This window comes from Giraffa tippelskirchi, chromosome Y, assembly GCF_054371585.1.
Source record: "Giraffa tippelskirchi isolate mGirTip1 chromosome Y, T2T-mGirTip1v1.2.pri, whole genome shotgun sequence".
Classification (NCBI taxonomy): domain Eukaryota; kingdom Metazoa; phylum Chordata; class Mammalia; order Artiodactyla; family Giraffidae; genus Giraffa; species Giraffa tippelskirchi.
Genome location: NC_137290.1, coordinates 1,504,455 through 1,517,905, shown reverse-complemented (window position 1 = coordinate 1,517,905; position 13,451 = coordinate 1,504,455). Strand labels below are relative to the sequence as shown.

Genomic DNA, 13,451 nt, shown 5'->3' with positions numbered 1-13,451 from the left:
CTAAGACAATGGGAGGGGCTTGTCAGACACCACTTGCGAGTCGCATGGATTAGACAATTGAGCTCTTTACACTCATGGTCAAAGCTACGGTTTTTCCAGTAGCCACATATGGATTTGAGAGTTGGACCATAAAGATGGCTGAGCGCCCAAGAATTGATGCTTTTGAACGGTGGTGTTGGAGGAGACTCTTGAGAGTCCCCTGGACAGCAAGGAGATCCAACCAGTCCATCCTAAAGGAAATCAGTCCTGGATGTTCATTGGAAGGACTGATGCAGAAACTGAAGCTCCAGTATTTTGGCCAGCTGATGCAAAGAGCCGACTCATTGGAAAAGACCCTGATGCGGGGAAAGACAGAAGGCGGGAACAGAAGGGGGTGACAGAGGATGAGATGGTTGGATGGCATCACCGACTCGATGGACGTGAGTTTGAGCAAGCTCCAGGAGATGGTGAAGGACACAGAAGCCTGGTGTGCTACAGCCCATGGGGTCACAAAGAGTTGGGCACGACTGAGTGACTGAACAACAACCCTCATTTGATTCAAGAGAAACCCCGCTTTGAATGAACACACAGCCCCACCGCCGAACCACTGCTGTCGTTAGGTCACTCAGTCATGTCTCCCTCTTTGCGACCCCATGGACTGCATCCCGCCAGGCTCCTCTGTTCTCCACTATCTCCTAGAGTTTGCTCAGATTCATGCCCATTGGGTAGACACTTCTACTTCAATTATTAACTTTTAAAACCCATAGAGAAATGCAGCAACATTCATCACATATAGGTTGACACATACTTACTTTTATTTGGGAATTCACTTAGCAAATATTTACTTAATGGTCTAGATGCTGCGGGGCTTCCCTGGTAGCTCAGATGGTAAAGAATCTGCCTGCAGTGCAGGAGACCTGGGTTCAGTCCCTGGGTTGGGAAGATCCCCTGGAGGAGGGCATGGAAACCCACTCCAGTACTCTTGCCTGCAGAATCCCACGGACAGAGGAGCCTGGTGGGCTACAGTCCATGGGGTTGCAGAGAGTGAAGTGACACAGCTGAAGTGACTAAGTGTCTAGATGCTACAAGGGATATACAAATGAACGAGGCTCAGATTCCACCCGTGAGGGCCACCAGAGATGAGCCTTAATAAGTATAATATGAGAGACAAAGTAAGAACGTGTTCTAAGAGGAAAATGCACGAGCAATTCTACCATGAACTGTGGAGAGAAAGAAGTCGTCTGGTCTTCATAGCAGAATACTGAGGGTTGAGTAACATGCTTCACACAAATACAGTTTTCTAATATATCTGCACAGGTGCCAAATATGTGCTTCCCTGGTGACTCAGATGGTAAAGAATCTCCCTGCAAGGCGGGAGATCTGAGTTCAATCCCTGGGTGGGGAAGATCCCCCTGGAGGAGGAAATGGCAACCCACTCCAGTGTTCTTGTCTGGAGAATCCCCATGGACAGAGGAGCCTGGCGGCCAAAAATAGCTGCTTCGACAAGGAGCAAGCATGCTCTCGTACCTGCCCGGTGGCGGAATGCCTCCTCCAATATAAGATAGTGTCGGGAAAATGTCCATGAGGCTTGTAGGTTCGTCGATGACCTTCCCCGCCTCCAGGACTGCTGGCCACCGGAAAATTCCAGGCACCCGGATGCCTCCTTCCCATCCGCCCATGCCTCTGCCTCCTGAAAGCAAAGATGAAAAACTGAAGGGGAATTCAACCCCACGGACTCATTCTCTGTGTATGTGAAAATCGTCACTGGCCACACCAGTGACAAGCTGGAATCAAGATCGCCGGGAGAAGATATCAATAACCTCAGATATGCAGATGACACCACCCTTATGGCAGAAAGTGAAGAGGAACTAAGGAGCCTCTTGATGAAAGTGAAAGAGGAGAGTGAAAAAGCTGGCTTGAAACTCAGCATTCAGAAAACACTTGGGCTCTGTTCCCAAACCCAGTTCAGTTCTGAATCTCAGCATCTCTTCAACGTCCAGTCTCCAGGCTCCGAAATCTCTTTGCTTCTAAGAGATTTAATCTATGGAGCATTTCTGTATTTTGCAACCCCATGGACAGTAGCCCGCCAGGCTCCTCTGTCCATGAAATTCTCCAGGCAAGAATACTGCAGTGGGTTGCCATTCCCTTCTCACAAAGATTTGGATATGACGTAGCCACTGAACAACAACTACAAACCAGTAAAATATATTCGCAGAGAGATACAAAGAATGCTGAGGCCAAGTTCTTGCTTTCAAGACATGAAAATTGCAGCTGCAGACTCCTAGCGTCGAAGCGACAAACCCAGTAATGATCATTAAAAAAGAAGCACCGTCCTAATAGGTATATTATGAGGTCAGTCGTGCTGACGTCATAAGAAGGCTAGGAATAAGGCTGTCTTTGAGACAGTCACTGAGGTCCTGCGCCCTTTCTCTCATGAAGCTTTCATGACTCATGAAATTTTTTGTGTAGACTATTGGGAATGTCCCCAGACATGAAGTTTTTTTCCATCTAGCTTCCTAAGCGAGTATAATGCACACAAAACTCCCTCAACAATCTTTGCAAATGAGTTAACACAAAGCAAAGCCAGGTGAGGGCTTCCCAGGTGGCTCAGTGGGTAAAGAATCCACCTGCCAATGCAGGAGACCGGGGTTGGATCCCTTGGCCGGGAAGATCCCCTGGAGGAGGGCACTGCAACCCACTCCAGTGTTCTTGCCTGGAGAATCCCATGGACAGAGGAGCCTTGGTGGGCTACGGTTCATGGGGTCTCAAAGAGAGGAATGCTCCCTAGATTAAATCTCTTAGAAGCGAAGAGATTTCGGAGGGTGGGGACTGGGCGTTGACGAGATGCTGAGACTCAAGGGTCAGAGACGGCGGAAGCGACTGAGCGCGCAGGTGCAAAGCCAGACGGGGCCCGCCCTGGCATCGCGCGGGGACCACGCCCACCCGCGCGCATCACCTTTGTAGCGCCCGTTCCAGCCGCCCAGCTTCCCGCTGCGGTCCTGCGCCTCCAGGCGGCCCCCGTTGTCCGAGGTGAAGTAGACCAGTGTGTGGTTGGCCAGGCGCTCCCGGTCCAGGGCCTCCAGGACCTTTCCTGGTGGAGGAGGAGACGGAAGCTGTGGCGTTTCAGTGTGGACCGAGAGTCTTCCGGGGCGTGTCTAGTATTGCACATGTAACGCTATAAGGTTTATTGTAACCATGCAACATGGTTACGTGTAGCGCTGTAAATGTTATCCGACTTTCTGTTGTATAGTATGCACTAAATCACCATTGTAGACACTCATATATACATGGAGAAGGAAATGGCAACCCACTCCAGTACTCTTGCCTAGACAATCCTGTGGACAGAGGAGCCTGGTGGGCTGCTGTCCATAGGGTCACACAGAGTCGGACACGACTGAGGCGACTTAGCATGCATGCATGCATTGGAGAAGGAAATGGCAACCCACTCCAGTGTTCTTGCCTGGAAAACCCCATGGATGGAGAGGCCTGGTAGGCTGCAGTCCATGGGGTCGCGAAGGGTCGGACACCACTGAGCGACTTCACCTTCACTTTTCACTTTCATGCATTGGAGAAGGAAATGGCAACTTACTCCAGTGTTCTTGCCTGGAGAATCCCAGGGACGGAGGAGCCTGGTGGGCTGCCGTCTATGGGATCGCACAGAGTTGGACACGACTGAAGTGACTTAGCAGCGTTGGCAGCATATACACATAGGATATATATACTATGTGTAATACAGTAAATCTGTAATAGATACTATTCGTAATATACCATATATACGTAATATACCATTATACATGATATACCATATATACCATACACGTGTAATATACCATTATACATAATATGCCATATATACCATATATATGTAATATACCACATATACCATATATACGATATATATATATTTGTAATAGACCATATATATGATACAGCATATGATGATTTTTTATATATTTATAATTATGTAATATATATTTATGATATCATATGAAACATATAATGGATTTATGCAAAACATATATTTAATACAAATATATAAGAAGATGATATGTAATATATTATTATATAATAAGTATAGTGGTGGTGGTTTAGTCACTAAGTCATGTCTGACTCTTTGAGACCCCATGGAGTGTAGCCCACCAGGCCCCTCTGCCCATGGGATTTTCCAGGCAAGAATACTGGAGTGGATTGCCATTTCCTTCTCCAGGAGATCTTCCCAACTCAGTCTGCTGCATTGCAGGCAGATTCTTTACCAACTGAGCTATGAGGGAAGCCCTATAATAGTATAAAAGGTCTATATGTTATAGTATGTTAAATCACCAATGATAAGTAATATATAATGAAGGCTGTAATATATAAAAATTTAATGTTTATATGTAAATATATACTCTATATTAATATATAATAATACAGCATATATAACTTTATTATATAATAAGTATGACACTTTATATTTCATAATGCACTAAATCAATTATTATAATGACTTGTAATATGGAATTCTCCAGGCATGAACACTGGAGTGGGTAGCCATTTCCTTCTCCAGGGGATCTTCCTGACCCAGTATTCTTGCCTGGAGAATTCCATGGACCGAGGAACCTGGCAGGGCTACAGTCCACGGGGTCTCAGAGTCAGACATGATAGAGCGCAAGCAGGAGATATGAGACAATATAGCATATAATACATAAACATAGACATTACGTATTTATTCTCAGCATCGGGGTCTCTTCCAATGAGTCAGCTCTACAGCACAATGTTATTAGTCCCCCGAATGAGTTTTTCGGGAAAGTGGTTCTCTTTAAAAGACCGGAGAACCTGTGTTTCATAAATCGTGGCTGTTTCCTTGGAAAATTTCACTGCACCTAGAGCCACGTTTTCATTTAATTCAGCACAACAAATATGCATCCACTTCCCAAAACATTCAGGGGGCTGTACCTTACTTGATGCCGTTCATGGAGACTCGCTTTCCTCTAGTCTGTAAATAAGATGCTTCAAAACCAGAGAGTGATCACCTACCCACCATCCAATCCATCTCTTCTACGTTGTCCCCATACAAGCCGAATTTACTGTGTCCGACGAATTTCTCCTTGGTGATCAGAGGCGTGTGGACATGCAGAAAGGAGATGAAGAGCAGGAATGGTCCACGTTTATACCTAAAGGGGGTATACGAATAAGAAACCGTATTGATTAAAATAGACTAATTACAGTTTGTTTTTTTTTTAAGGGAGCTAAACATATTTCTTTCCCTTTTCAGTGTTCAAATTTTGCAGGACATTTAACACTTGGGCTTCCCTGGTGGTCTAGTGGTATAAAGAAGCAATAGTCTCTTGGTCATGAACGACTCTTTGCGACCGCATGGACTGTAGCCCACCAGGCTTGTCTGTCCGTGGGATTCTCCAGGCAAGAACACTGGAGTGGGTTGCCATGCCCTCCTTCAGGGGTCTTCCCTACCCAGGGATCGAACTCGGGTCTCCTACCTTGGCAGGAAGGTTTTTCACCACTAATGCCACCTGGGAAGCCCACCCGCATGAACAACGAAAACTCAGCACAGCCCCAAATAAATCAATACAATTTTTTTTTAATGCATCTATTTTTTCAAAAAAAGAAAGTTAACACTCTTATTTAAGGAGAGAGTTCAGTGTTCAGAGTTCAATATCACACACACACAGCGCCTATCACCAGTGGTACCCAACTTCTCTGAAAAAAAAAAAAAATCACGATGCCCCTCCGATGGGGGGGGCATCGAGCCAGAAAGAGACGGGCTACCTGTCGATGAAAGCCAGCGCCTCCTTGAGCATGAGCGAGGTGAGCCTCTCCAGTCGGACCGGCTGCTGAAGGATGTCATGGTTGCGCATGAGCACACAGTTCCAGCGTCGGGTGAAGCCGTAACTGGAGAACCAGCACACGAAGAACAGGAGGGCCAGCAGGGCGAAGGCCAGGATCACCGGCCAGGGGACCAGGAACCAGCGGGCGCGGGTGGGGATGAGCAGGAGCAGGGGGATGAGGCCCAGCACCGCCGTGGACACCCAGAGCCGGACCCTCACCCAGCGGTGCAGCTCGGGCGCGTGGAACGCCTGACAGTCGCTCAGGAGCTCGAAGGGCATCCCGTAGAAGTAGTCGAAGCCGTGGTTGAGCGGGTGGTAGCAGTGGTCGTCGCGGGACGCACAGCTCAGACCTTGGTGCCACTTTCCTGGGAGGGGGAGACAGAGACGTTGCCATGGCAACAACAGCATCCGTTGCTTTCTAGGAGGTGCGTCGCCTTCCGCAGAAAGTTCCTGCGGACACGTGGACGCCCAGGGCGGATTCATCTCAATGTATGGCAAAAACCACCGCAATGTTGTAATTAAATTAAAAAATCCAACTAAAATAAATAATTTAATTAAAAAAAAGGAAGTTATGGCCGACGTAGCATCTTCTTGTGTCCGACTCGTTGCGACCCCGTGGACTGCAGCCCCCCAGGCTCCTCTGTCCATGGGGACTCTCCAGGCAAGAATCCTGGAGTGGGTTGCCGTTGCCTCCTCCAGGGGATCTTCCCGAACCGAGGGATTGAACCCGAGTCTCCTGCATTGGCAGGTGAGTTGTTTACTCTGGAGCCACCAGGGAAGCTTTTACTACCAGGGAGAAGATTCATCATCTAGATTTATTAATCAGCCGACATCCAGCCCGAACTCTCATTCATTACTTAGTTACAGCAGAGGTGAATTTGACGGCAGATTTGGAGGTGCCCTAGAGCATTCCTGAAAGCTACCCTAGAAAACTCCATTCACGGGAGGCTAGCAGGAATTTCACAGGAATAAACTACCTCTTGGTTGTTTATGGAGGGATGCAAAGTCATTCCTTTTTTTTTTTTTTGAGAACTTCTCTGATGACTTAATACTCTTACAATTCACCTTGAGAATCCTAAAAGCAGTGGCTATACCAAGCAAGCAGGCTTCGCTGGGGGCTCAGATGGTAAAGAATCTGCCTGCAGTGCAGGACACCCGGGTTTGATCCTTGGGTGGGGAAGATCCCATGTAAAAGGAAATGGCAACCCACTCCAGTGTTCTTGCCTGGAGAATCTCGTGGACAGAGGAGCCTGGTGGGCTACAGTCCATGGGATGGCAAAAGGGTTGGAAACGACTGAGCAACTAACACACACACACACATATACCAAGCAAGCAGACTCTCTCCTAATTCTTTGCTCACAGCGTCTCAAGAGGAATCACTCATCGGACCAGAAATCTTCGGTATAAACTTCCTGTCTCACTCACCACACACACCCCGCCCCCCCACCCCGTGAGGGTGTAGAATGTCAGGCGACCTAAGTCCACAGACCAAGTATTGCCTGAATTTGATCACCACTCTAGCCTTCAGTTCTCAAGTTCAAGGGGACAGCCTTAAACATTGCTACCCCTGCTATCACAGGAGTAGCACCTTTTCTACAAAGTGTTCCATTTCAGGAGTAATGAACATCAGCATACTTACTTTGCCTTCTAGAGATCCTCAGCACACTTGGTTCTCAATACTGAAGGCCGGCAAAATTGTGTCTTAAATTCCTTTCCCCCCAACTGTGTATCATCTCAAAGAGGCGCCAACTACCGTGTACCCCAGCCAGCCTCCCTGGGAAGGATGACCACAAGGAAAGGGAACCCGAACGAGCACGTTTTCACGGTCAAGGCCATACCTATGAGTCCCGTGCGGTAACCTCGATGCTGCAGAAGCTTGGCGAAAGTCGTCTCGTTGGGCGGCAGCCCGCCCGACCCTCCGAGCCAGACCACATCACGATTCAGGTTGGAGGAGGACGCCATTCCTACGTTCACAGAAGCAGACAGCAGGTGAGGACCGCGGTCTCATCGTGGCGACCCCACGGACTGCAGCCCACCAGGCTCCCCTGTCCATGCAGATTCTCCAGGCAAGACTCCTGGGAGTGGGTGGCCATGCCCTCCTCGGGGGACCTTCCCCACCCAGGGATCGAACTCGCATCTCCCGTGTCTCCTGCATTGCTGGGCAGATTCTTTATCCACTGAGATACTGGGGAAGCTCCCCAATTCCAAACTAACGATGCAAAAAAAAAAAATATATTTATTTTGGGATGATGACCCCCAACTGGCTTAAGTCTACATATTGACATTGTGACGGGGCAGGCAGGGGAGGAATGTGAGGTAGGGAAGAGTAGGAGCTCATCAAAGGGAATCCAGCATTTCCTTTCCATTTTCTCCACCAGACTTTCTTCTCAACTGGTCCTTCTGATGTTCCAATCTCGTCCCCAGACATTGGACACATCTACTTTCCTGAAAACTATGAAAACCCACTTTTCTTAAAAAAAAAAAAATCTCCGCTAGCTTTAAGAGACACGGAGCCTCCTGGGCTCTTACTACGAGTTTCTGGAAAAGGGCGTGTTCAGGGTAGCCTGGGAGTTGCCCACCAGAGGATCAATCCATGTCACTCTGTCACTATGTAAGCAGGCTTGGTGGCCCAGGGGCAAGACACACACTTCTTTCAGATGTCCAGCCATAGCAACACAACTCCTATGTGAATTTAGACTTTTAACATTTCCAAGTGACCTTTGGAGACTCTGGATGAAGAGTTGGAGCAGACCTCCCTGGAGGTCCAGTGGCTAAGACTCCCATATTTCCCCCATGCAGGGGGGGGCAGGTCACAGGTTCGACCCCTGGTCAGGCAACTGGAACCCACAGGACAGAAGTAACAGTTCACACATCGCGATGAAAAGACCCCGCCTACCACAGGGAAGATGCAAGATCCTGCTTGCTGCCACCAAGACCTGATGCAACCAAACGCTAAACAAATAAAGACCATTTTTTTTAAAAAAGACCTGCAGCTGTCCCTTTCCCGTGTCCCACCTGATCTGACGGGGTAGCGGCCGGTCAGGAAGGCGGCCCTGCTTGGCGTGCACATGGAGGCGGCCGCCAGGTGGTGGGTAAGCCTCACACCCTCGCTGGCCAGCCGGTCGATATTCGGCGTGCTGCGGACAGACGGAGAAGTGGGCAGGTGAGTTTCTGGATCCCTCCCCCTCCAAAGTGAGCAAGGTTCATAAGGCATCCTGTTTGGGAAGTCACGATGACTCTCTTTCCAATCCACCTGAAAGACGTGCTTTTTTTACACATCAATCCACCTATCTACTCCATCCCTGGTTAGATACAGATGGAAACCAGAGAGCCAAGCAACGCATCTTCAGGGAAAATGATGACAGTCTAACAGCGCATCGTCAGATATAATCAGATGAAAAGTGAAAGTGTGCTAGCCGCTCAGTCGTGTCGGACTCTTGGCGACCACGTGGACTGTGGCCCGCCAGGCTCTCTGTCCGTGGGATTCTCCAGGCAAGAATACTGGAGTGGGTTGCCACGCCCTCCTCCAAGGGGATCTTCCCAACCTAGGGGTGGAACCCACGTCTCCTGCATTGGCAGGTGGGTTCTTTACCGCTAGCACCGCCTGGGAAACCCCCACACTAAGCTGCGAATGAAGCCAAACACTCTCCTGATGTTTTGCAGCTTCTGCTGTTCTGATGGAAACCTGCTCCCTGAAGGTCATTCTCCTCCAAGACAAGAGACGTGGTTGGTGGGGTACTACCATCCACAGGCACCTTCTTTCTTTCTTTCTTTTCCTTTTCTGTTCCTTTTATTTATTGACTTATCTGACGGTTTCTTTACCTCACTGAGTTATTACCGTAGCAGCATAAATCTCCCACCCCAAGGTCGTCCGCCATGAGGAGGACAATGTTGGGTCTCGAGTTCCTGGTCACGAACATTCCCTGAAGGCTCCCAAACAAGCAGTACAGGGATGCTGACATCCAGCAGCACCTGGAAGGGGCGAAAAAAGAAAAAAGGAAAAAAGAACCTCAGACAGAAGCAACTAATGGGGAGGGAGGTGGGAGGGGGGTTCAGGATGGGGCACACAGGTACACCCACAGCTGATTCATGTCAGTGTGTGGCAAAAACCACCACAATATTGTAAAGTAATTAGCCTCCAATTAAAATAAATAAATCAAAAAAAAAAAAACCCAACCACCCAGAAACCATCAGTTCAATTTTGCTTTGTAGGCAACTTAAAACAGGAAGTGAGACTTCCCCAGTGGCTCAGCGGTAGAGAATCCACCTGCAAAGTAGGAGACGCTGCAGATGTGGGTTCGATCCCTGGGTCGGTAAGATCCCCCTGGAGGAGGAAATGGCAGCCCACTCCAGTGTTCCTACTGGCTTCCCTGGTGGCTCAGATAGTAAAGAATCTGCCTGCAATGCAGAAGACCCGGGTTCAATCCCTGCATCAGAAATGTCCCCCAGAGAAGGGAATGGCAACCCACTCCAGTGTTCTTGCCTGGAGAATCCCATGGACAGAGGAGCATGGCAGGGCTACAGTCCATGGGGTCGCAAAGAGTCAGACACAACTGAGCACCCATGCAAAATAGGAACTCATAGGGAGCTCCCTGGTGACTTACTGGTTAAGATTCCAAGCTTTCACTGCTATGGCCTGGGTCCAATCCCTGGTTGGGGAACTGAGATCCTGCAAGCCCTAAACTAAATAAACAGGAAATAATGGTATTTGCACAGTGTCCCTGGAGCTGGCTTACTCAGAAACCACACAAAAATATTTTAGGTCATGATTTATGTTAATCAGATCTGTGTGTGTGTGTGCACTCAGTTATGTCTGACTGTTTGCGACCCCATGGGCTGTAGCCCTCCAGGCTCCTCTGTCCATGGGATTCTCCAGGCAAGAATACTGGAGTGGGCTGCCATGCCCTCCTCCAGGGGATCTTCCCAACCCATGGATCAAACCCGCATCTCACGCGTCTTCTGCATTGGCAGGCAGATTCTTTACCACTAGTGCCACCTGGGAAGCTGTAAGGTCTTATAGTTTACAAATTAATTTTAAATGCATTGCGACATTAAATTCCTCATAATTTTTCAACTGTGTTAGTGACAGGAGGCCCTTGAAATAAGAACAGAGGTTTAAAAAAAGGCCTAACAATTTAATTTCTTAGTATAAACAAAATGGAAAATCAGAGGTTAATAGCCAGCTAATCAGGCTTGATTTTCTTTAATGCTCAACTGTATCTTTTAATACACTTTATAACTTCATAATTTTGCTCTCAGCTACACATATGGGAAAGCAAAGACTCTGCTAACTTCTTGGCTCTGGGCCCGGGAAGCAATGATGAAAAACTGGTTTTTCCGGGTGGGTGAACTACATGTGTGCACAGAAAGTAATTCTTCCTTTTTCTTCATCAGGAAAATATGTCTGCAAAACAAATCAGTTGGGGGAACTCAACTGCCAAAAATAGTAATAATAATAAATACTAGGAATTCTTTTAACCTTTGAAAAATGAAATTTAACCTATCTATACATGGTACTAGATTTTGTACTGCGGAATCATCCATGTGTTCACTTGCTCAGTTGTGGCCAACTCTTTGCGACCCCGTGGACTGTAGCCCGCCAGGGTCCTCTGTCTGTGGGATTCTCCAGGCAAGAACACTGGAGTGGGTTGCCATGCCCTCCTTCAGCGGATCTTCCCAACCCAGGGATCGAACCTGTGTCTCTTATATCTCCTACATTGGCAGGCGGGTTCTTTACCACTAGTGCAACCTTGGAACACCCTGGATCACAGATGACTCTCCTTAAAAATCCTTAGAGTGGTCCACGACGTTTGCTGTTGTGTTGTTTCCATCTCTAAAAGGTCTTGCCTTTCATTCCGTGAATTCCCAAACACGCTGTCATTTTTAAGTTAGCGTGGAGGTTGTGGTGGTTTAGTTGCTCAGTCGCATCCAACTCTTTGCGACCGCCATAGACTGTAGCCCACCAGGCTCCTCCTCTGTCCATGGAATTTCTCAGGCAAGAATACTGGAGCTTTCCTGGTGGCTCAGACAGTAAAGCATCTGCCTGCAATGCAGGAGACCCAGGTTTGATCCCTGGGTCGGGAAGATCCCTTGGAAAAGGAAATGGCAACCCACTCCAGTATTCTTGCCTGGAGAATCCCGTGGACAGAGGAGCCTGGTAGGCTACAGTCCGGGGGTCGCAGAGAGTCGGACACGACTGAGTGACTTCACTTTCATACTGGAGTGGGTTGCCATTTCCTTCTCCAGGGATCAAGCCCGCATCTCTTGCACTGGCAGGTGGATATTTTACCAACTGAGCCACCAGGGAAGCCCCTTAGAAAACCCTTGTGTTTGACTCCACCAACCCCTAGAGTACCCACCACTCTCCCCATTGCTCTGATCACATATAAACAGACGAAACATCCACAGGATTGAGGAAGACTTGGACAAAGCAGGCTTCTCTCTGGAGACAGAGAATAATGAAGGTTTATAAGTTTTCCTACTTACCAGCCATAGAACGGCTGTTTCATGGCTTCTTACTGTTACCTAGAAAAGAAACAAATAAGCGATAAACTTCTGTAAAGCAGTGATTTTTCTTATAACTAGGTGGTTATGGTCCAAAGTGGGAAGGAGCCTGTTTTGTTTTTTTACAGTGACCCACTGAAAAGACCCTGGGTCTTTTGGGAAAGACTGAAGGCGGGAGGAGAAGGGGACGACAGAGGATGAGATGGTTGGATGGCATCACCGACTCAATGGACATGAGTTTGAGCAAACTCTGGGACTTGGTGATGGACAGGGAAGCCTGGCGTGCTGCAGTCCTTGGGGTCCCAGAGAGTCTCATACGACTTGGTGACGGGACAAAAACAACCAGTGAATTCTTTATACTGAGTTGCACAGAAGTGATGTTGCTGCAGACAGAACGTGGCAACGTCATGCACGATCCCTTCATTTGTGGGTCATTCTGATGGCATGGTTTGCACCCTTTATGTAGGTCCAATAACAAAACCCCTTCATTCTGAGGGCAGTGAGCAATCAAGGTGAAGGACTACGATAAAATGTCCGATATGCGTTTTTAAGGATTGTGTTAATTGTCTCCTAGTGTCGTGAGACCTTCGAGAACAAAAAGCAAAGTTAAATCAGACCACGCTCTCCTGGGTTGTTGCAAGAAGGGGCTGCTGCCCCTTAGATATCTAACCCAGGAATTTTATTTTTCACGTGACTGATTCTTTTTCAAAATTCTAAGCTGTACCTTTATTTTCCGAAAGATATACTTTCATTAGAGAATATTCTATTGTCTATGCAGTTTCCTGAGGAGGGTAGATGAGTTTTGTTTTGTTTTTTTTAAAGTAGTCTAGCTTCTTTCTGGTTTTCATTTGCAGCTCTAAATTATAGGTTTCAGGGCAAGGGGGAAGTCGTGGGCACGAAGATTCAGGTCTAATTTAAATATATGTGCTCAGTCGCTCAGTTGTGTCCGACTCTTTGCGACCCCACTGACTGTAGCCCACCAGCATTCTCTGTCCACGGGATTCTCCAGGCAGGAATACTTGAGTGGGTGGCCATGTCCTTCTCCAGGGGGTCTTCCCAACCCAGGGATCGAACCCAGGTCTCCCGCATTGCGGGCAGATTCTTTACCATCCGAGCCACCAGTTCAGTTCAGTTCAGTTCAGT

At 48.0% G+C, this 13,451-nt stretch overlaps 1 protein-coding gene across 4 annotated transcripts in view; it reads right to left on the bottom strand.

Moving 5' to 3' along the window:
- Positions 1–13,451, bottom strand: part of LOC145537836 (arylsulfatase H) — a 55,283-nt gene that overhangs the window by 12,991 nt on the left and 28,841 nt on the right. For 3 of the 4 annotated variants that reach the window (XR_014076447.1, XM_081568747.1, XM_081568746.1), the window contains exons 2-9: positions 12,291–12,329; positions 9,627–9,776; positions 8,820–8,941; positions 7,643–7,768; positions 5,746–6,169; positions 4,996–5,132; positions 2,936–3,070; positions 1,507–1,669 (exon numbers count right to left, since the gene is read on the bottom strand). Coding sequence is in view for 3 of the 4 variants with exons in the window: in XM_081568747.1 (XP_081424873.1) it covers positions 1,507–1,669; positions 2,936–3,070; positions 4,996–5,132; positions 5,746–6,169; positions 7,643–7,768; positions 8,820–8,941; positions 9,627–9,776; positions 12,291–12,313 (1,280 nt within the window). In the remaining variant the exon portion in view is untranslated. The remainder of the gene's footprint in view (positions 1–1,506; positions 1,670–2,935; positions 3,071–4,995; positions 5,133–5,745; positions 6,170–7,642; positions 7,769–8,819; positions 8,942–9,626; positions 9,777–12,290; positions 12,330–13,451) is intronic. The other variant, XM_081568748.1, reaches the window with a different exon arrangement.